The sequence below is a fragment of the Salvelinus namaycush genome, unplaced genomic scaffold, assembly GCF_016432855.1.
Source record: "Salvelinus namaycush isolate Seneca unplaced genomic scaffold, SaNama_1.0 Scaffold176, whole genome shotgun sequence".
In the NCBI taxonomy this organism is placed as follows: domain Eukaryota; kingdom Metazoa; phylum Chordata; class Actinopteri; order Salmoniformes; family Salmonidae; genus Salvelinus; species Salvelinus namaycush.
In genome coordinates this window covers 3360-26662 of record NW_024058519.1, presented here as the reverse complement: position 1 = coordinate 26662, position 23303 = coordinate 3360, and the positions used below count along the sequence as shown (strand labels likewise).

Below are 23303 nucleotides of genomic sequence, written 5' to 3'. Positions count from 1 at the left end.
AAATTGAGTCAAAAGTTTTTTTTAAATCAACAAAGCATGAGAAGACTTTGCCTTTGTTTTGGTTTGTTTGTTTGTAAGTTAGGGTGTGCAATGTGAATACATGGTCTGTTGTATGATAATTTGGTAAAAAGCCAATTTGACATTTGCTCAGTACATTTCACTGAGGAAACGTACGAGTCTGCTGTTAATGATAATGAAGAGGATTTTCCCAAGGTTGCTGTTGACGCATATCCCACAGTAGTTATTGGTGTCAAATTTGTCTCCACTTTTGTGGATTGGGGTGATCAGTTTGTATTTTGTCCTGTAGTTCATTCAATGTAATTGGAGAACCCAGTGGGTTCTGGTCGTCTTTAATAGTTGATTCTAAGATTTGTATTTGATCATGTTTATGTTTTTGCTGCTTGTTCTTTGTTATAGAGCCCAAAAGATTGGAGAAGTGGTTTATCCATGTCACGCCCTGACCATAGATTGCTTTGTATGTTTCTATGTTTTGTTTGGTCAGGGTGTGATGTGGGTGGGCATTCTATGTTTTATGTCTAGGTTGTCTATTTCTGTGTTTGGCCTAGTATGGTTCCCAATCAGAGGCAGGTGTCAGTGGTTGTCTCTGATTGGGAGCCATATTTAGGTAGCCTGTTTTCCTTTGTGTTTTGTGGGTGGTTGTTTCCTGTGTCTGTACCATACGGGACTGTTTCGGGTTGTTTGTACTTTTGTTAATTTCGTTCAGTGTTCGTTTTGATTTATTAAAAAGTATCATTATGGACACTTACCACGCTGCGTATTGGTCCTCCGATCCTTCCTACTACTCCTCGTCAGACGAAGAGGACGAAACCCGTTACAATCCATACATCTCCGTTTTGGATAGATAATTCTTCGTGTTGTTGTTTGTTTAGTGTTTCCAATTTTCCCAGAAGTGGTTAGAGTCTATGGATTCTTCAATTACATTGAGCTGATTTCTGACGTGCTGTTCCTTCTTTTTCCGTAGTGTATTTCTGTATTGTTTTAGTGATTCACCATAGTGAAGGCGTAGACTCAGGTTTTCTGGGTCTCTATGTTTTGGGTTGGACAGGTTTCTCCATTTCTTTCTTAGGTTTTTGCATTCTTCATCAAAACATTTGTCATTGTTGTTAATTTTCTTCAGTTTTCTATTTGAATTGCCAAGTTTACACCTTCACTATTAGTGGAACGTTTTGTCCAGGAAGTTGTCTAAAAGGGATTGAATTTGTTGTTGCCTAATTGTTTTTTGGTTGGTTTCCACACTACTTTCCTTCCATCTATAGCATTTCTTAATATTATTCAGTTCCTTTGGTTTTAATGCCTCATGATTGAGTATTGCTCTGTTCAAGTAGACTGATTTTGCTGTGATCTGAAAGGGGTGTCAGTGGGCTGATTGTGAACGCTCTGAGAGACTCTGGGTTGAGGTCAGTGATAAAGTAGTCTATAGTGCTACTGCCAAGAGATGAGCTATAGGTGTACCTACTATAGGAGTCCCCTTGAAGCCTACCGTTGACTATGTACATACCCAGCGTGCGACAGAGCTGCAGGAGTTGTGACCTGTTTTTGTTGGTTATGTTGTCATAGTTGTGTCTAGGGGGGCATATGGGGGAGGGAATGCTGTCACCTCCAGGTAGGTGTTTGTCCCCCTGTGTGCTGAAGGTGTCAGGTTCTTGTCCAGTTCTGGCATTTAGGTCACCACAGATTAGTACATGTCCCTGGGCCTGGAAATGATTGATTTCCCCCTCCAGGATTGAGATGCTGTTTTCATTCAAGTATGGGGATTCTAGTGGGGGGGATTCTAGTGGGGGGGGGGGGTTCTAGTGGGGGGGGGTTCTAGTGGTGGGGATTCTAGTGGGGGGGATTCTAGTGGGGGGGTTCTAGTGGGGGGGGTTCTAGTGGGGGGGATTCTAGTGGGGGGGATTCTAGTGGGGGGGGTTCTAGTGGGGGGGATTCTAGTGGGGGGGATTCTAGTGGGGGGGTTCTAGTGGTGGGGATTCTAGTGGGGGGGTTCTAGTGGGGGGGATTCTAGTGGGGGGGATTCTAGTGGGTGGGTTCTAGTGGGGGGATTCTAGTGGGGGGAATTCTAGTGGGGGGATTCTAGTGGGGGGGATTCTAGTGGGGGGGGATTCTAGTGGGGGGGGGTTCTAGTGGGGGGATTCTAGTGGGGGGGGGGGATTCTAGTGGGGGGGGGATTCTAGTGGGGGGGGTTCTAGTGGGGGGGGGGGGGGGGGGGGGATTCTAGTGGGGGGGGGGGGTATAGGTTGAGATAATTTCCTTTAGAATTTCTTGCCAAATATAAAATGTTCATGTTTTGATTAATTTAATAGAGTGATTCTCTCACATGGCTTGGCAAGATCGAAAATTCATTACTTGCATGTAGACTTCACCATCTAGAAATATTTAAAAGTACCAAGGCGACACGGCAGGCTGGTGGACATTAGGCGACATGGCAGGCTGGTGGACATTAGGTGACATGGAGGCTGGTGGACATTAGGCGACGCGGCAGGCTGGTGGACATTAGGTGACATGGAGGCTGGTGGACATTAGGCGACGCGGCAGGCTGGTGGACATTAGGTGACATGGAGGCTGGTGGACATTAGGCGACGCGGCAGGCTGGTGGACATTAGGTGACACGGCAGGCTGGTGGACATTAGGTGACATGGAGGCTGGTGGACATTAGGTGACATGGAGGCTGGTGGACATTAGGCGACGCGGCAGGCTGGTGGACATTAGGTGACATGGCAGGCTGCTGGACATTAGGTGACATGGAGGCTGGTGGACATTAGGTGACATGGAGGCTGCTGGACATTAGGTGACGCGGCAGGCTGGTGGACATTAGGTGACATGGAGGCTGGTGGACATTAGGTGACATGGAGGCTGGTGGACATTAGGCGACGCGGCAGGCTGGTGGACATTAGGTGACGCGGCAGGCTGGTGGACATTAGGTGACATGGAGGCTGGTGGACATTAGGTGACATGGAGGCTGGTGGACATTAGGTGACGCGGCAGGCTGGTGGACATTAGGTGACATGGAGGCTGGTGGACATTAGGTGACATGGAGGCTGGTGGACATTAGGTGACGCGGCAGGCTGGTGGACATTAGGTGACATGGAGGCTGGTGGACATTAGGTGACATGGAGGCTGGTGGACATTAGGTGACATGGCAGGCTGGTGGACATTAGGTGACATGGAGGCTGGTGGACATTAGGTGACATGGAGGCTGCTGGACATTAGGTGACATGGAGGCTGCTGGACATTAGGTGACATGGAGGCTGGTGGACATTAGGCGACACGGCAGGCTGGTGGACATTAGGTGACATGGAGGCTGGTGGACATTAGGTGACGCGGCAGGCTGGTGGACATTAGGTGATGCGGCAGGCTGGTGGACATTAGGTGACATGGAGGCTGGTGGACATTAGGTGACGCGGCAGGCTGGTGGACATTAGGCGACACGGCAGGCTGGTGGACATTAGGTGACATGGAGGCTGGTGGACATTAGGCGACGCGGCAGGCTGGTGGACATTAGGCGACACGGCAGGCTGGTGGACATTAGGTGACATGGAGGCTGGTGGACATTAGGTGACATGGAGGCTGGTGGACATTAGGTGACGCGGCAGGCTGGTGGACATTAGGTGACGCGGCAGGCTGGTGGACATTAGGTGACGCGGCAGGCTGGTGGACATTAGGTGACATGGAGGCTGGTGGACATTAGGTGACACGGCAGGCTGGTGGACATTAGGTGACATGGAGGCTGGTGGACATTAGGTGACATGGAGGCTGGTGGACATTAGGCGACGCGGCAGGCTGGTGGACATTAGGCGACGCGGCAGGCTGGTGGACATTAGGTGACATGGAGGCTGGTGGACATTAGGCGACGCGGCAGGCTGGTGGACATTAGGTGACATGGAGGCTGGTGGACATTAGGCGACGCGGCAGGCTGGTGGACATTAGGTGACATGGAGGCTGGTGGACATTAGGTGACATGGAGGCTGGTGGACATTAGGTGACATGGAGGCTGGTGGACATTAGGTGACATGGAGGCTGGTGGACATTAGGTGACATGGAGGCTGGTGGACATTAGGTGACATGGAGGCTGGTGGACATTAGGTGACATGGAGGCTGGTGGACATTAGGTGACACGGCAGGCTGGTGGACATTAGGCGACGCGGCAGGCTGGTGGACATTAGGAGACATGCAGGCTGGTGGACATTAGGAGACATGGAGGCTGGTGGACATTAGGCGACACGGCAGGCTGGTGGACATTAGGTGACGCGGCAGGCTGGTGGACATTAGGCGACGCGGCAGGCTGGTGGACATTAGGCGACGCGGCAGGCTGGTGGACATTAGGTGACATGGAGGCTGGTGGACATTAGGTGACATGGAGGCTGGTGGACATTAGGAGACATGGAGGCTGGTGGACATTAGGTGACGCGGCAGGCTGGTGGACATTAGGCGACATGGAGGCTGGTGGACATTAGGTGACATGGAGGCTGGTGGACATTAGGTGACATGGAGGCTGGTGGACATTAGGTGACATGGAGGCTGGTGGACATTAGGTGACATGGAGGCTGGTGGACATTAGGTGACATAGAGGCTGGTGGACATTAGGCGACACGGCAGGCTGGTGGACATTAGGTGACATGGCAGGCTGCTGGACATTAGGTGACATGGCAGGCTGCTGGACATTAGGTGACATGGCAGGCTGGTGGACATTAGGTGACATGGCAGGCTGCTGGACATTAGGTGACATGGCAGGCTGCTGGACATTAGGTGACATGGAGGCTGCTGGACATTAGGTGACATGGCAGGCTGCTGGACATTAGGTGACATGGCAGGCTGCTGGACATTAGGTGACATGGAGGCTGCTGGACATTAGGTGACATGGCAGGCTGCTGGACATTAGGTGACATGGCAGGCTGGTGGACATTAGGTGACATGGAGGCTGGTGGACATTAGGTGACATGGAGGCTGGTGGACATTAGGGCGACGCGGCAGGCTGGTGGACATTAGGTGACGCGGCAGGCTGGTGGACATTAGGTGACACGGCAGGCTGGTGGACATTAGGTGACATGGAGGCTGGTGGACATTAGGTGACATGGAGGCTGGTGGACATTAGGTGACATGGAGGCTGGTGGACATTAGGCGACGCGGCAGGCTGGTGGACATTAGGTGACGCGGCAGGCTGGTGGACATTAGGTGACATGGAGGCTGGTGGACATTAGGTGACATGGAGGCTGGTGGACATTAGGTGACATGGAGGCTGGTGGACATTAGGTGACGCGGCAGGCTGGTGGACATTAGGCGACACGGCAGGCTGGTGGACATTAGGTGACATGGAGGCTGCTGGACATTAGGTGACATGGCAGGCTGCTGGACATTAGGTGACATGGAGGCTGCTGGACATTAGGTGACATGGCAGGCTGCTGGACATTAGGTGACATGGAGGCTGCTGGACATTAGGTGACATGGCAGGCTGCTGGACATTAGGTGACATGGCAGGCTGCTGGACATTAGGTGACATGGAGGCTGCTGGACATTAGGTGACATGGCAGGCTGGTGGACATTAGGTGACATGGAGGCTGGTGGACATTAGGTGACATGGAGGCTGGTGGACATTAGGTGACATGGCGGCTGGTGGACATTAGGGCGACGCGGCAGGCTGGTGGACATTAGGGCGACGCGGCAGGCTGGTGGACATTAGGTGACGCGGCAGGCTGGTGGACATTAGGTGACACGGCAGGCTGGTGGACATTAGGTGACATGGAGGCTGGTGGACATTAGGTGACATGGAGGCTGGTGGACATTAGGTGACATGGAGGCTGGTGGACATTAGGCGACGCGGCAGGCTGGTGGACATTAGGTGACGCGGCAGGCTGGTGGACATTAGGTGACATGGAGGCTGGTGGACATTAGGTGACATGGAGGCTGGTGGACATTAGGTGACATGGAGGCTGGTGGACATTAGGTGACATGGAGGCTGGTGGACATTAGGTGACGCGGCAGGCTGGTGGACATTAGGCGACGCGGCAGGCTGCTGGACATTAGGTGACATGGAGGCTGCTGGACATTAGGTGACATGGCAGGCTGCTGGACATTAGGTGACATGGCAGGCTGCTGGACATTAGGTGACATGGAGGCTGCTGGACATTAGGTGACATGGAGGCTGGTGGACATTAGGTGACATGGAGGCTGGTGGACATTAGGCGACGCGGCAGGCTGGTGGACATTAGGTGACGCGGCAGGCTGGTGGACATTAGGTGACATGGAGGCTGGTGGACATTAGGTGACATGGAGGCTGGTGGACATTAGGTGACATAGAGGCTGGTGGACATTAGGCGACGCGGCAGGCTGGTGGACATTAGGTGACACGGCAGGCTGGTGGACATTAGGTGACATGGAGGCTGGTGGACATTAGGTGACATGGAGGCTGGTGGACATTAGGCGACGCGGCAGGCTGGTGGACATTAGGTGACATGGCAGGCTGCTGGACATTAGGTGACATGGAGGCTGGTGGACATTAGGTGACATGGAGGCTGCTGGACATTAGGTGACGCGGCAGGCTGGTGGACATTAGGTGACATGGAGGCTGGTGGACATTAGGTGACATGGAGGCTGCTGGACATTAGGTGACATGGAGGCTGCTGGACATTAGGTGACATGGAGGCTGGTGGACATTAGGTGACATGGAGGCTGGTGGACATTAGGTGACATGGAGGCTGGTGGACATTAGGCGACGCGGCAGGCTGGTGGACATTAGGTGACATGGAGGCTGGTGGACATTAGGTGACATGGAGGCTGCTGGACATTAGGTGACGCGGCAGGCTGGTGGACATTAGGTGACATGGAGGCTGGTGGACATTAGGTGACATGGAGGCTGCTGGACATTAGGTGACATGGAGGCTGCTGGACATTAGGTGACATGGAGGCTGGTGGACATTAGGTGACATGGAGGCTGGTGGACATTAGGTGACATGGAGGCTGGTGGACATTAGGCGACGCGGCAGGCTGGTGGACATTAGGTGACGCGGCAGGCTGGTGGACATTAGGTGACATGGAGGCTGGTGGACATTAGGTGACATGGAGGCTGGTGGACATTAGGTGACGCGGCAGGCTGGTGGACATTAGGTGACATGGAGGCTGGTGGACATTAGGTGACATGGAGGCTGGTGGACATTAGGTGACATGGAGGCTGGTGGACATTAGGCGACGCGGCAGGCTGGTGGACATTAGGTGACATGGAGGCTGGTGGACATTAGGTGACATGGAGGCTGGTGGACATTAGGTGACATGGCAGGCTGGTGGACATTAGGTGACATGGCAGGCTGGTGGACATTAGGTGACATGGAGGCTGGTGGACATTAGGTGACATGGAGGCTGCTGGACATTAGGTGACATGGAGGCTGCTGGACATTAGGTGACATGGAGGCTGGTGGACATTAGGCGACACGGCAGGCTGGTGGACATTAGGTGACATGGAGGCTGGTGGACATTAGGTGACGCGGCAGGCTGGTGGACATTAGGTGATGCGGCAGGCTGGTGGACATTAGGTGACATGGAGGCTGGTGGACATTAGGTGACGCGGCAGGCTGGTGGACATTAGGCGACACGGCAGGCTGGTGGACATTAGGTGACATGGAGGCTGGTGGACATTAGGCGACGCGGCAGGCTGGTGGACATTAGGCGACACGGCAGGCTGGTGGACATTAGGTGACATGGAGGCTGGTGGACATTAGGTGACATGGAGGCTGGTGGACATTAGGTGACGCGGCAGGCTGGTGGACATTAGGCGACGCGGCAGGCTGGTGGACATTAGGCGACGCGGCAGGCTGGTGGACATTAGGTGACATGGAGGCTGGTGGACATTAGGTGACATGGAGGCTGGTGGACATTAGGAGACATGGAGGCTGGTGGACATTAGGTGACGCGGCAGGCTGGTGGACATTAGGCGACATGGAGGCTGGTGGACATTAGGTGACATGGAGGCTGGTGGACATTAGGTGACATGGAGGCTGGTGGACATTAGGTGACATGGAGGCTGGTGGACATTAGGTGACATGGAGGCTGGTGGACATTAGGTGACATAGAGGCTGGTGGACATTAGGCGACACGGCAGGCTGGTGGACATTAGGTGACATGGCAGGCTGCTGGACATTAGGTGACATGGCAGGCTGCTGGACATTAGGTGACATGGCAGGCTGGTGGACATTAGGTGACATGGAGGCTGCTGGACATTAGGTGACATGGCAGGCTGCTGGACATTAGGTGACATGGAGGCTGCTGGACATTAGGTGACATGGCAGGCTGCTGGACATTAGGTGACATGGCAGGCTGCTGGACATTAGGTGACATGGAGGCTGCTGGACATTAGGTGACATGGCAGGCTGCTGGACATTAGGTGACATGGCAGGCTGGTGGACATTAGGTGACATGGAGGCTGGTGGACATTAGGTGACATGGAGGCTGGTGGACATTAGGGCGACGCGGCAGGCTGGTGGACATTAGGTGACGCGGCAGGCTGGTGGACATTAGGTGACACGGCAGGCTGGTGGACATTAGGTGACATGGAGGCTGGTGGACATTAGGTGACATGGAGGCTGGTGGACATTAGGTGACATGGAGGCTGGTGGACATTAGGCGACGCGGCAGGCTGGTGGACATTAGGTGACGCGGCAGGCTGGTGGACATTAGGTGACATGGAGGCTGGTGGACATTAGGTGACATGGAGGCTGGTGGACATTAGGTGACATGGAGGCTGGTGGACATTAGGTGACGCGGCAGGCTGGTGGACATTAGGCGACACGGCAGGCTGGTGGACATTAGGTGACATGGAGGCTGCTGGACATTAGGTGACATGGCAGGCTGCTGGACATTAGGTGACATGGAGGCTGCTGGACATTAGGTGACATGGCAGGCTGCTGGACATTAGGTGACATGGAGGCTGCTGGACATTAGGTGACATGGCAGGCTGCTGGACATTAGGTGACATGGCAGGCTGCTGGACATTAGGTGACATGGAGGCTGCTGGACATTAGGTGACATGGCAGGCTGGTGGACATTAGGTGACATGGAGGCTGGTGGACATTAGGTGACATGGAGGCTGGTGGACATTAGGTGACATGGCGGCTGGTGGACATTAGGGCGACGCGGCAGGCTGGTGGACATTAGGGCGACGCGGCAGGCTGGTGGACATTAGGTGACGCGGCAGGCTGGTGGACATTAGGTGACACGGCAGGCTGGTGGACATTAGGTGACATGGAGGCTGGTGGACATTAGGTGACATGGAGGCTGGTGGACATTAGGTGACATGGAGGCTGGTGGACATTAGGCGACGCGGCAGGCTGGTGGACATTAGGTGACGCGGCAGGCTGGTGGACATTAGGTGACATGGAGGCTGGTGGACATTAGGTGACATGGAGGCTGGTGGACATTAGGTGACATGGAGGCTGGTGGACATTAGGTGACGCGGCAGGCTGGTGGACATTAGGCGACGCGGCAGGCTGCTGGACATTAGGTGACATGGAGGCTGCTGGACATTAGGTGACATGGCAGGCTGCTGGACATTAGGTGACATGGCAGGCTGCTGGACATTAGGTGACATGGAGGCTGCTGGACATTAGGTGACATGGAGGCTGGTGGACATTAGGTGACATGGAGGCTGGTGGACATTAGGCGACGCGGCAGGCTGGTGGACATTAGGTGACGCGGCAGGCTGGTGGACATTAGGTGACATGGAGGCTGGTGGACATTAGGTGACATGGAGGCTGGTGGACATTAGGTGACATGGAGGCTGGTGGACATTAGGCGACGCGGCAGGCTGGTGGACATTAGGTGACACGGCAGGCTGGTGGACATTAGGTGACATGGAGGCTGGTGGACATTAGGTGACATGGAGGCTGGTGGACATTAGGTGACATGGAGGCTGGTGGACATTAGGCGACGCGGCAGGCTGGTGGACATTAGGTGACATGGCAGGCTGCTGGACATTAGGTGACATGGAGGCTGGTGGACATTAGGTGACATGGAGGCTGCTGGACATTAGGTGACGCGGCAGGCTGGTGGACATTAGGTGACATGGAGGCTGGTGGACATTAGGTGACATGGAGGCTGCTGGACATTAGGTGACATGGAGGCTGCTGGACATTAGGTGACATGGAGGCTGGTGGACATTAGGTGACATGGAGGCTGGTGGACATTAGGTGACATGGAGGCTGGTGGACATTAGGCGACGCGGCAGGCTGGTGGACATTAGGTGACATGGAGGCTGGTGGACATTAGGTGACATGGAGGCTGCTGGACATTAGGTGACGCGGCAGGCTGGTGGACATTAGGTGACATGGAGGCTGGTGGACATTAGGTGACATGGAGGCTGCTGGACATTAGGTGACATGGAGGCTGCTGGACATTAGGTGACATGGAGGCTGGTGGACATTAGGTGACATGGAGGCTGGTGGACATTAGGTGACATGGAGGCTGGTGGACATTAGGCGACGCGGCAGGCTGGTGGACATTAGGTGACGCGGCAGGCTGGTGGACATTAGGTGACATGGAGGCTGGTGGACATTAGGTGACATGGAGGCTGGTGGACATTAGGTGACGCGGCAGGCTGGTGGACATTAGGTGACATGGAGGCTGGTGGACATTAGGTGACATGGAGGCTGGTGGACATTAGGTGACATGGAGGCTGGTGGACATTAGGCGACGCGGCAGGCTGGTGGACATTAGGTGACATGGAGGCTGGTGGACATTAGGTGACATGGAGGCTGGTGGACATTAGGTGACATGGCAGGCTGGTGGACATTAGGTGACATGGCAGGCTGGTGGACATTAGGTGACATGGAGGCTGGTGGACATTAGGTGACATGGAGGCTGCTGGACATTAGGTGACATGGAGGCTGCTGGACATTAGGTGACATGGAGGCTGGTGGACATTAGGCGACACGGCAGGCTGGTGGACATTAGGTGACATGGAGGCTGGTGGACATTAGGTGACGCGGCAGGCTGGTGGACATTAGGTGATGCGGCAGGCTGGTGGACATTAGGTGACATGGAGGCTGGTGGACATTAGGTGACGCGGCAGGCTGGTGGACATTAGGCGACACGGCAGGCTGGTGGACATTAGGTGACATGGAGGCTGGTGGACATTAGGCGACGCGGCAGGCTGGTGGACATTAGGCGACACGGCAGGCTGGTGGACATTAGGTGACATGGAGGCTGGTGGACATTAGGTGACATGGAGGCTGGTGGACATTAGGTGACGCGGCAGGCTGGTGGACATTAGGTGACGCGGCAGGCTGGTGGACATTAGGTGACGCGGCAGGCTGGTGGACATTAGGTGACGCGGCAGGCTGGTGGACATTAGGTGACACGGCAGGCTGGTGGACATTAGGTGACATGGAGGCTGGTGGACATTAGGTGACATGGAGGCTGGTGGACATTAGGCGACGCGGCAGGCTGGTGGACATTAGGCGACACGGCAGGCTGGTGGACATTAGGTGACATGGAGGCTGGTGGACATTAGGCGACGCGGCAGGCTGGTGGACATTAGGTGACATGGAGGCTGGTGGACATTAGGCGACGCGGCAGGCTGGTGGACATTAGGTGACATGGAGGCTGGTGGACATTAGGTGACATGGAGGCTGGTGGACATTAGGTGACATGGAGGCTGGTGGACATTAGGTGACATGGAGGCTGGTGGACATTAGGTGACATGGAGGCTGGTGGACATTAGGTGACATGGAGGCTGGTGGACATTAGGTGACACGGCAGGCTGGTGGACATTAGGCGACGCGGCAGGCTGGTGGACATTAGGCGACACGGCAGGCTGGTGGACATTAGGTGACATGGAGGCTGGTGGACATTAGGCGACGCGGCAGGCTGGTGGACATTAGGTGACATGGAGGCTGGTGGACATTAGGCGACGCGGCAGGCTGGTGGACATTAGGTGACATGGAGGCTGGTGGACATTAGGTGACATGGAGGCTGGTGGACATTAGGTGACATGGAGGCTGGTGGACATTAGGTGACATGGAGGCTGGTGGACATTAGGTGACATGGAGGCTGGTGGACATTAGGTGACATGGAGGCTGGTGGACATTAGGTGACACGGCAGGCTGGTGGACATTAGGCGACGCGGCAGGCTGGTGGACATTAGGAGACATGCAGGCTGGTGGACATTAGGAGACATGGAGGCTGGTGGACATTAGGCGACACGGCAGGCTGGTGGACATTAGGTGACGCGGCAGGCTGGTGGACATTAGGCGACGCGGCAGGCTGGTGGACATTAGGCGACGCGGCAGGCTGGTGGACATTAGGTGACATGGAGGCTGGTGGACATTAGGTGACATGGAGGCTGGTGGACATTAGGAGACATGGAGGCTGGTGGACATTAGGTGACGCGGCAGGCTGGTGGACATTAGGCGACATGGAGGCTGGTGGACATTAGGTGACATGGAGGCTGGTGGACATTAGGTGACATGGAGGCTGGTGGACATTAGGTGACATAGAGGCTGGTGGACATTAGGCGACACGGCAGGCTGGTGGACATTAGGTGACATGGCAGGCTGCTGGACATTAGGTGACATGGCAGGCTGGTGGACATTAGGTGACATGGCAGGCTGCTGGACATTAGGTGACATGGCAGGCTGCTGGACATTAGGTGACATGGCAGGCTGCTGGACATTAGGTGACATGGCAGGCTGCTGGACATTAGGTGACATGGAGGCTGCTGGACATTAGGTGACATGGCAGGCTGGTGGACATTAGGTGACATGGAGGCTGGTGGACATTAGGTGACATGGAGGCTGGTGGACATTAGGTGACATGGCGGCTGGTGGACATTAGGGCGACGCGGCAGGCTGGTGGACATTAGGTGACGCGGCAGGCTGGTGGACATTAGGTGACACGGCAGGCTGGTGGACATTAGGTGACATGGAGGCTGGTGGACATTAGGTGACATGGAGGCTGGTGGACATTAGGTGACATGGAGGCTGGTGGACATTAGGCGACGCGGCAGGCTGGTGGACATTAGGTGACGCGGCAGGCTGGTGGACATTAGGTGACATGGAGGCTGGTGGACATTAGGTGACGCGGCAGGCTGGTGGACATTAGGCGACGCGGCAGGCTGCTGGACATTAGGTGACATGGAGGCTGCTGGACATTAGGTGACATGGCAGGCTGCTGGACATTAGGTGACATGGCAGGCTGCTGGACATTAGGTGACATGGAGGCTGCTGGACATTAGGTGACATGGCAGGCTGCTGGACATTAGGTGACATGGCAGGCTGCTGGACATTAGGTGACATGGAGGCTGCTGGACATTAGGTGACATGGCAGGCTGGTGGACATTAGGTGACATGGAGGCTGGTGGACATTAGGTGACATGGAGGCTGGTGGACATTAGGTGACATGGCGGCTGGTGGACATTAGGGCGACGCGGCAGGCTGGTGGACATTAGGGCGACGCGGCAGGCTGTTGGACATTAGGTGACGCGGCAGGCTGGTGGACATTAGGTGACACGGCAGGCTGGTGGACATTAGGTGACATGGAGGCTGGTGGACATTAGGTGACATGGAGGCTGGTGGACATTAGGTGACATGGAGGCTGGTGGACATTAGGCGACGCGGCAGGCTGGTGGACATTAGGTGACGCGGCAGGCTGGTGGACATTAGGTGACATGGAGGCTGGTGGACATTAGGTGACATGGAGGCTGGTGGACATTAGGTGACATGGAGGCTGGTGGACATTAGGTGACGCGGCAGGCTGGTGGACATTAGGCGACGCGGCAGGCTGCTGGACATTAGGTGACATGGAGGCTGCTGGACATTAGGTGACATGGCAGGCTGCTGGACATTAGGTGACATGGCAGGCTGCTGGACATTAGGTGACATGGCAGGCTGGTGGACATTAGGTGACATGGCAGGCTGGTGGACATTAGGTGACATGGAGGCTGGTGGACATTAGGTGACATAGAGGCTGGTGGACATTAGGGCGACGCGGCAGGCTGGTGGACATTAGGTGACGCGGCAGGCTGGTGGACATTAGGTGACGCGGCAGGCTGGTGGACATTAGGTGACATGGAGGCTGGTGGACATTAGGTGACATGGAGGCTGGTGGACATTAGGTGACATGGAGGCTGGTGGACATTAGGCGATGCGGCAGGCTGGTGGACATTAGGTGACGCGGCAGGCTGGTGGACATTAGGTGACATGGAGGCTGGTGGACATTAGGTGACATGGAGGCTGGTGGACATTAGGTGACATGGAGGCTGGTGGACATTAGGTGACGCGGCAGGCTGGTGGACATTAGGCGACGCGGCAGGCTGGTGGACATTAGGTGACATGGAGGCTGGTGGACATTAGGTGACATGGAGGCTGGTGGACATTAGGTGACATGGAGGCTGGTGGACATTAGGCGACGCGGCAGGCTGGTGGACATTAGGTGACGCGGCAGGCTGGTGGACATTAGGTGACATGGCAGGCTGCTGGACATTAGGTGACATGGCAGGCTGGTGGACATTAGGTGACATGGCAGGCTGGTGGACATTAGGTGACATGGAGGCTGGTGGACATTAGGTGACATGGAGGCTGCTGGACATTAGGTGACATGGAGGCTGCTGGACATTAGGTGACATGGAGGCTGGTGGACATTAGGCGACACGGCAGGCTGGTGGACATTAGGTGACATGGAGGCTGGTGGACATTAGGTGACATGGAGGCTGGTGGACATTAGGTGACGCGGCAGGCTGGTGGACATTAGGTGATGCGGCAGGCTGGTGGACATTAGGTGACATGGAGGCTGGTGGACATTAGGTGACGCAGCAGGCTGGTGGACATTAGGCGACACGGCAGGCTGGTGGACATTAGGTGACATGGAGGCTGGTGGACATTAGGCGACGCGGCAGGCTGGTGGACATTAGGCGACACGGCAGGCTGGTGGACATTAGGTGACATGGAGGCTGGTGGACATTAGGTGACATGGAGGCTGGTGGACATTAGGTGACGTGGAGGCTGGTGGACATTAGGTGACGCGGCAGGCTGGTGGACATTAGGTGACGCGGCAGGCTGGTGGACATTAGGTGACGCGGCAGGCTGGTGGACATTAGGTGACATGGAGGCTGGTGGACATTAGGTGACACGGCAGGCTGGTGGACATTAGGTGACATGGAGGCTGGTGGACATTAGGTGACATGGAGGCTGGTGGACATTAGGCGACGCGGCAGGCTGGTGGACATTAGGCGACACGGCAGGCTGGTGGACATTAGGTGACATGGAGGCTGGTGGACATTAGGTGACATGGAGGCTGGTGGACATTAGGTGACATGGAGGCTGGTGGACATTAGGCGACGCGGCAGGCTGGTGGACATTAGGTGACATGGAGGCTGGTGGACATTAGGTGACATGGAGGCTGGTGGACATTAGGTGACATGGAGGCTGGTGGACATTAGGTGACATGGAGGCTGGTGGACATTAGGTGACATGGAGGCTGGTGGACATTAGGTGACACGGCAGGCTGGTGGACATTAGGCGACGCGGCAGGCTGGTGGACATTAGGAGACATGCAGGCTGGTGGACATTAGGAGACATGGAGGCTGGTGGACATCAGGCGACACGGCAGGCTGGTGGACATTAGGCGACACGGCAGGCTGGTGGACATTAGGCGACGCGGCAGGCTGGTGGACATTAGGTGACGCGGCAGGCTGGTGGACATTAGGCGACGCGGCAGGCTGGTGGACATTAGGTGACATGGAGGCTGGTGGACATTAGGTGACGCGGCAGGCTGGTGGACATTAGGTGACATGGAGGCTGGTGGACATTAGGTGACGCGGCAGGCTGGTGGACATTAGGTGACATGGAGGCTGGTGGACATTAGGTGACATGGCAGGCTGGTGGACATTAGGTGACGCGGCAGGCTGGTGGACATTAGGTGACATGGCAGGCTGGTGGACATTAGGTGACATGGAGGCTGGTGGACATTAGGTGACATGGAGGCTGGTGGACATTAGGTGACATGGAGGCTGGTGGACATTAGGTGACATGGAGGCTGGTGGACATTAGGTGACGCGGCAGGCTGGTGGACATTAGGTGACATGGAGGCTGGTGGACATTAGGCGACACGGCAGGCTGGTGGACATTAGGCGACACGGCAGGCTGGTGGACATTAGGCGACATGGCAGGCTGGTGGACATTAGGCGACGCGGCAGGCTGGTGGACATTAGGCGACGCGGCAGGCTGGTGGACATTAGGTGACGCGGCAGGCTGGTGGACATTAGGTGACATGGAGGCTGGTGGACATTAGGCGACACGGCAGGCTGGTGGACATTAGGTGACATGGCAGGCTGGTGGACATTAGGCGACGCGGCAGGCTGGTGGACATTAGGTGACATGGAGGCTGGTGGACATTAGGCGACACGGCAGGCTGGTGGACATTAGGTGACATGGCAGGCTGGTGGACATTAGGCGACACGGCAGGCTGGTGGACATTAGGCGACATGGCAGGCTGGTGGACATTAGGCGACACGGCAGGCTGGTGGACATTAGGCGACACGGCAGGCTGGTGGACATTAGGTGACATGGAGGCTGGTGGACATTAGGCGACACGGCAGGCTGGTGGACATTAGGTGACATGGAGGCTGGTGGACATTAGGCGACACGGCAGGCTGGTGGACATTAGGTGACATGGAGGCTGGTGGACATTAGGTACTTTACAAGCTGAATCAGTCACCTTAGGCCCCATGCATGCTACATCCATCAGTTTGGGACTTCTGAGACTTCAGCCACTCATGGTCACTCAGCGAAAAAACAAAGGAGCCATTGAGGTGTTTGAGGGAAGGCGATTCTCCTGATCCTGTAACCTGGCAGGGAAAAGCTGAGGACCGTAGTTCTAGCCTATTACTGCGTGGTTATAGCCCTTTAACTAGGGCGAATCATCCCCAGGATGAATCAGTGACATACTTTGTGCCCCAGACAGAATGTCAGGACGTTGATACACGGCCTATTACTAGGGCCCAGAGTTATTCCTCCCACTCTGTTCATTCATGAGTCCTCGGTAGTCTAGCAGGTAGCCTAGCAGTTAAGAGCATTGGGCCAATAATCAAAAGGTGGCTGGTTCGGTTCCCCGAGCCAACTATGTAAAAAAAAAAATCTGTTGATGTGCCCTTGAGCAAGGCACTTAAGGTTAACTGCTCCTGCTAAGTGATGAAAATGTGAGTATGAATCTGTACCGTGCCAGTCGTAGGTATTTATACCAGGCAACTGATGAAGAGGTGACCAGACCATGCTAGCTTGTTAATTATAAACCACAACATTTAAGATGTGGGTTTCCTTGTTGCTAGGAGACCAGTTGAACCTGTGACCAACTCATGTCGAGCGTGGCAGCCTGCTTTCTCTTCATGTCGAGCGTGGCAGCCTGCTTTCTCTTCATGTCGAGCGTGGCAGCCTGCTTTCTCTTCATGTCGAGCGTGGCAGCCTGCTTTCTCTTCATGTCGAGCGTGGCAGCCTGCTTTCTCACGTAGAGTGTGGCAGCCTGCTTTCTCCTCTAGAGTGTGGCAGCCTGCTTTCTCCTCATGTAGAGTGTGGCAGCCTGCTTTCTCCTCATGTAGAGTGTGGCAGCCTGCTTTCTCCTCATGTAGAGCGTGGCAGCCTGCTTTCTCCTCATGTAGAGTGTGGCAGCCTGCTTTCTCCTCATGTAGAGCGTGGCAGCCTGCTTTCTCCTCATGTAGAGCGTGGCAGCCTGCTTTCTCCTCATGTAGAGCGTGGCAGCCTGCTTTCTCCTCATGTAGAGTGTGGCAGCCTGCTTTCTCCTCATGTAGAGCGTGGCAGCCTGCTTTCTCTTCATGTCGAGCGTGGCAGCCTGCTTTCTCCTCATGTCGAGCGTGGCAGCCTGCTTTCTCCTCATGTCGAGCGTGGCAGCCTGCTTTCTCTTCATGTCGAGCGTGGCAGCCTGCTTTCTCTTCATGTCGAGCGTGGCAGCCTGCTTTCTCATGTAGAGTGTGGCAGCCTGCTTTCTCATGTAGAGTGTGGCAGCCTGCTTTCTCCTCATGTAGAGTGTGGCAGCCTGCTTTCTCCTCATGTAGAGTGTGGCAGCCTGCTTTCTCCTCATGTAGAGCGTGGCAGCCTGCTTTCTCCTCATGTAGAGTGTGGCAGCCTGCTTTCTCCTCATGTAGAGCGTGGCAGCCTGCTTTCTCTTCATGTAGAGCGTGGCAGCCTGCTTTCTCCTCATGTAGAGCGTGGCAGCCTGCTTTCTCATGTAGAGCGTGGCAGCCTGCTTTCTCCTCATGTCGAGCGTGGCAGCCTGCTTTCTCCTCATGTAGAGCGTGGCAGCCTGCTTTCTCCTCATGTAGAGCGTGGCAGCCTGCTTTCTCATGTAGAGCGTGGCAGCCTGCTTTCTCATGTAGAGCGTGGCAGCCTGCTTTCTCATGTAGAGTGTGGCAGCCTGCTTTCTCATGTAGAGCGTGGCAGGCTGCTTTCTCCTCATGTCGAGCGTGGCAGCCTGCTTTCTCATGTAGAGCGTGGCAGCCTGCTTTCTCTTCATGCTTGGCAACCTTTTCACATCTATTATTTTCCCACAGAAATGTTGAAACCACACAAACCTGACAGCAAATGACTAGAAAAAGTTTTATCCAAACATATGTTATTATAACAACACATTGTCTCCAACAGTTATAACAGTGTGTATATGTAAAGTAACAGTGTTTTCATAAGAATGGCATATGAACATTATTTATAGCTAACACACAACTGTTTATCCTATAGAAGAGAATATATTTGTTATAAATCAAACGAAGATAGCATCCTCATACAGTGAAAACAAATGAAAGTTATTCTTCATCAAAATCATAAAGTATAAAAAACAGCTGAAAAATGAAGCCTCGTCATCCAAGGCGATCAGTTTCGGAGGGAAAATTGAAAATTCCATTCCTGGCGTAAAAAGTGTTCCTCACGACTCCTGATCTTCCATTGGCTGGCGACCTGTAGTCTCTTCCATAGTCACCTAGACACAGATGGAATGTTGACATTGTAATACCCCATTTAAATGTGTATTTGAATGTCTGTCTTTACCATGCATTGCTTTGTGATAAATATGCTCAAAACAAACACAAACTAGTTTGTAATCCTTTCAAGCTTCTTTATTTTGTTATTGTATTTTATTTGATTCTGTTATATTTATTAGCCAGGGAAATAGCATTAAGATCAACATGATATTTTTTCATTCAGCCCTTTAAAAGGTCTGGCTATATGAAGCATCCCAGAACCAGTCTCCATCCATAGTCATAAAGGCTCATACATGCTTATAACCAGCAACGAAGCATTATACCTGCAGACATAGTGTTATTTAATGGTAAAGTGTTACCATACATTTCACCAACTCTCCATCCATAGTTATATAGTGTCATACACGCTTATAACAAGTACTAAAGCTTCAAGTAACAAGATGACCAAACATCTCACCCAGTCTCCATCCGTAGTCCCAGGAAGACAGTAGAGGGTAGTCAAACCTCTCCTCTGGGCCTTTCTGGGTGCGTGTGTGGAGGTACAGGCTGCGCCCCTTCCCCTCCTTGGAAAAACCCTGGTAGAGAGATTCCTTGGTCTGGGGTGTCACTGCTCTCATCAGAGGAGCCTCGCTCAGTGACCTGGGTTAAAGGTAACCAGGAACATAATTTCGGTAGACATGTTTTAAATCCTCAAAGATTTTTGATATGAAATTGTACAGTTGTATTTGTCTAAAAACGGCCTCATCTGGTGTATTCTGAGCCTGTGTAGGGACAACTGAATAGGTCCATCTTAAAGGTTGAGTTCCTTCTCATTAAACCAAAAAGGTGGCGTAGCCGACTGTAGTGGCCCTAGGTGTAGGCCCCTGGGTTTAGGCCCCTGGGTTTAGGCCCCTGGGTTTAGGCCCCTGGGCAGTGAAGTAAAGTAAGTCCCTGACACACAATATATATTTCAAATGCTCAGGCATGACAGAAAAAAATTATCCAATTTACACACTTATCAAGAGAATGCATCATCTCTACTGCCTCTGATCTGTCGGACTCACGAAACACAAGTTCTACGTTTTATAAGTGTGTGTTTTGGAGTATGCCCCTTGCTGCGTGAAAAAAAAAGAGAAATATAAGCAATTTGATGTATAGCATTTACTTTTGATACATAAGTACATTTTCAAATAAATACTTTAATACTTTTACTCAAGTAGTATTTTACTGGGCACTTTCACTTTCTATTTGGTCATTTTCTATTGAAGTATCTTTACTTTTACTCAAATATGACAATTGGGAACTTTTCCCACCACTGGGCTTAGGTTACCACACACATTGTGGCGTAGTCAGCAAAATCAATAATTGTTGTACTCCTGTGGCTGAGGCAACTCTAGTTGTATTTAAAATGTGTCAAATAAAATGTATTCATTAATTCACTCACCTGTCCATGGGCACTGCAGCCTCTCTCCTCCTCTCCAGGGTAGATAGCACAGGTGGCAGGATGGTCTTAGTGGTGGTCAGGGGGAGCTCAGGGAGCCTCAGCCCTACCTGCTCATTGGCCCTGCGGGAGACGAAGCTGGTGGTGTAGTCTCGTCCGTAGCGGCTCTTCCAGGCCAGCCGGGCGTAGAACTCCTTCTCTATCTGCTCCCGGTAACAGTTCTGGTTCTCGGTGGTCAGGAGGTTCCTCATCCTCTAGAGTGTTCTGTCCAGTTCTAGAATGTCCTGTACTCTTCTAGAGTGTTCTGTCCAGTTCTAGAATGTCCTGTACCTCTTCTAGAATGTCCTGTACTCTTCTAGAGTGTTCTGTCCAGTTCTAGAATGTCCTGTACCTCTTCTAGAATGTCCTGTACTCTTCTAGAGTGTTCTGTCCAGTTCTAGAATGTCCTGTACCTCTTCTAGAGTGTCCTGTCCTGTTCTAAAATGCCCTGTTCTGTTCTAGAATGCTAGTTTCTGGTCTAGAATGTCCTTTACTGTTCTGACCGGTCTGTAGAATAGGCTGTTGCTGCACTGGTTGGCTGGTTCTGCTGTTCTAGTGTCCTGTCCTGGTTGGTTTCAGAGTGGAGACTTCTGGAATATTTATCTTCTCCCTCACTGAACCAGAAGTCTGTCTGCTTTTCCACAGGTATTATCTCAGTCAGAAACCTAACCTTGTGGCTCAGATTCAGAAACCTAAGAACAGTTTGTCAGGTTTCTCTCTCTCTCCCTCTATGGTTAACCAATCAGAGACCAGAACGTTCCAGACAGGTGCCTTTGTGTGTGTGTGTGTGTGTGTGTCTAGAAAACAGATTTCATTTTACCAGCCAGCCTCACAGTGCCCCCACCAGCCAGCTGACAGAACTACAGAACATGACGGAACACAGCATATACAGAACGAGTGAGAGCAGTTCTGCTTCCAGTCCAGATGATGGCGCTGTAGTGTTAAAGTAGTGTTTTCTCTCTGTGAGTCTGCATACTGTGGTCCCTGCTGAGCAATGATACTTCAAGAGAATCTCCATTTTTATTCCAGGAATTGGCTTAATATGGGTCTGGAAACCGGTGCATACCGTCTATATAGAAGAGAACTGATTTACCCAGGCAACACTGTTTTTTTAAAGGTGTGTGCATGTTTGCCAAGACTGGTATGCCATCCACTATCCTTGCTATCCGGGATCCTTGGGACGTCCCTACCCATTTGAAGCTGACATTTAATGTGGGTGTTTCTTGGCTGTGTCCTTGCCACCACCAAGACACACCCATCTGTCAGAGCCTTGCCTAAAGCTGCCCCCCTAAAGCTGTCCCCCTAAAGCTGTCCCCCACTCAATCACAACAAACAAACCTCCTGCAGGTTGAGTTCAATAACCAGGGGCGTTTCTAGGATTTTAAGACATTTAGGGGTTTAGCCCAAAACCGGTAGTGGGGTCCAGGGCCATTATCCCCTGAAAAATAATAAAACAATTTTCAACAGCTAAAGGCATGAATTTGGTTTGTGATGAACATTGCTAGATTATATATTTCAGGTAACTTGCACCTTCCACAGAAGACACTGTCAGTACTCAATTACAGTAGCTAAAAAACCACTCAACACCTTCAAACAGACTCTGACCTGTCCAACGAGTCAAACTGATTAAAGAATCCCAGAGACGGAGAAACTAAATACTACCTGCCAGCCCCGTTGCTCTTAAAAAATATAAAATATTTGAGACTATATCTAAGGACGTTCTACTCAATATAATCTTTAAACTAATATCCTGTCTCCCTTTAACTCTCATACTGGACCTCAGCCTCTCATACTGGACCTCAGCCTCTCCCTTTAACTCTCATACTGGACCTCAGCCTCTCCCTTTAACTCTCATACTGGACCTCAGCCTCTCATACTGGACCTCAGCCTCTCCCTTTAACTCTCATACTGGACCTCAGCCTCTCATACTGGACCTCTCCCTCTCCCTTTAACTCTCATACTGGACCTCAGCCTCTCCCTTTAACTCTCATACTGGACCTCAGCCTCTCCCTTTAACTCTCATACTGGACCTCAGCCTCTCCCTTTAACTCTCATACTGGACCTCAGCCTCTCTTTCCTTCTGATACTGGACCTCAGCCTCTCTCTTTCCCTCTGCTACAGGACCTCAGCCTCTCTCCTTCCCTCTCATACTGTTGCTGTCTCTGTGTCTTGTCTAGTGTCTCTCTCCATCATATCCTATTCTTCTGTTGCTGTCTCTGTCTAGTGTATCTCTCCATCATATCCTATTCTTCTGTTGCTGTCTAGTGTCTCTCTCCATCATATCCTATTCTTCTGTTGCGGTCTCTGTCTTGTCTAGTGTCTCTCTCCATCATATCCTATTCTAGACCTTTCTAGGTAACACTAGAGGCATAACTCTAGATAACACTACAGGACAGAGCCCTCTAGATAACACCACAGACCCATCTAGATAACACTACAGACAGACCCATCTAGATAACACTACATGCCTACATATCTAGATAACACTACAGGACAGACCCCTCGAGATAACACTAGACAGACCCCTCTAGATAACACCACAGACAGACTCCACTCTAGATTGCAATACATACCCCTACAGACCTCTCTGGTTCTACAGTTCCACTGAGTGAGGCGAACTGTAGCTTACTGTCAGAGAACAGCACTCACCCTAAAGTCTGCTGGATTTAGTGGACATTAGTTGTCAGGGGTCAGAGGCCACCTTGTGTTCAAAACCGACAACACACAGAAGGCTGCTATTGTCTTGTGGAGGGCCCGATCCGTGCGGGGCGGAGGGACCGTTATTCATCCCCAGCAGCACGTTGGACATTACCAATACCACTGTTATTCATCCCCAGCAGCACGTTGGACATTACCAATACC

General features: G+C 53.0%; 1 protein-coding gene across 1 annotated transcript; it reads right to left on the bottom strand.

The window, feature by feature from the left end:
* Window positions 1–18581: 18581 nt before the first annotated feature.
* On the bottom strand, window positions 18582–22588 carry LOC120037547 (protein ATP6V1FNB). The gene is made up of 3 exons (XM_038983578.1): window positions 20406–22588; window positions 19440–19621; window positions 18582–18981 (listed from the first exon to the last, which is right to left on the bottom strand). Exons 1-3 carry the CDS (start codon window positions 20651–20653, stop codon window positions 18863–18865), a joined length of 549 nt encoding a protein of 182 aa, XP_038839506.1. The 5' UTR covers window positions 20654–22588; the 3' UTR covers window positions 18582–18862.
* Window positions 22589–23303: the final 715 nt, after the last annotated feature.

Excerpts from the sequence above, each read along its gene's own strand:
- LOC120037547 (XM_038983578.1), bottom strand. The coding sequence starts at position 20,653 with ATGAGGAACCTCCTGACCACCGAGAACCAGAACTGTTACCGGGAGCAG. Across the intron at positions 19,622-20,405 it reads GCTGCAGTGCCCATGGACAG|GTCACTGAGCGAGGCTCCTC; the intron begins GTGAGTGAATTA and ends CCTTTAACCCAG. Across the intron at positions 18,982-19,439 it reads GGACTACGGATGGAGACTGG|GTGACTATGGAAGAGACTAC; the intron begins GTGAGATGTTTG and ends ATCTGTGTCTAG.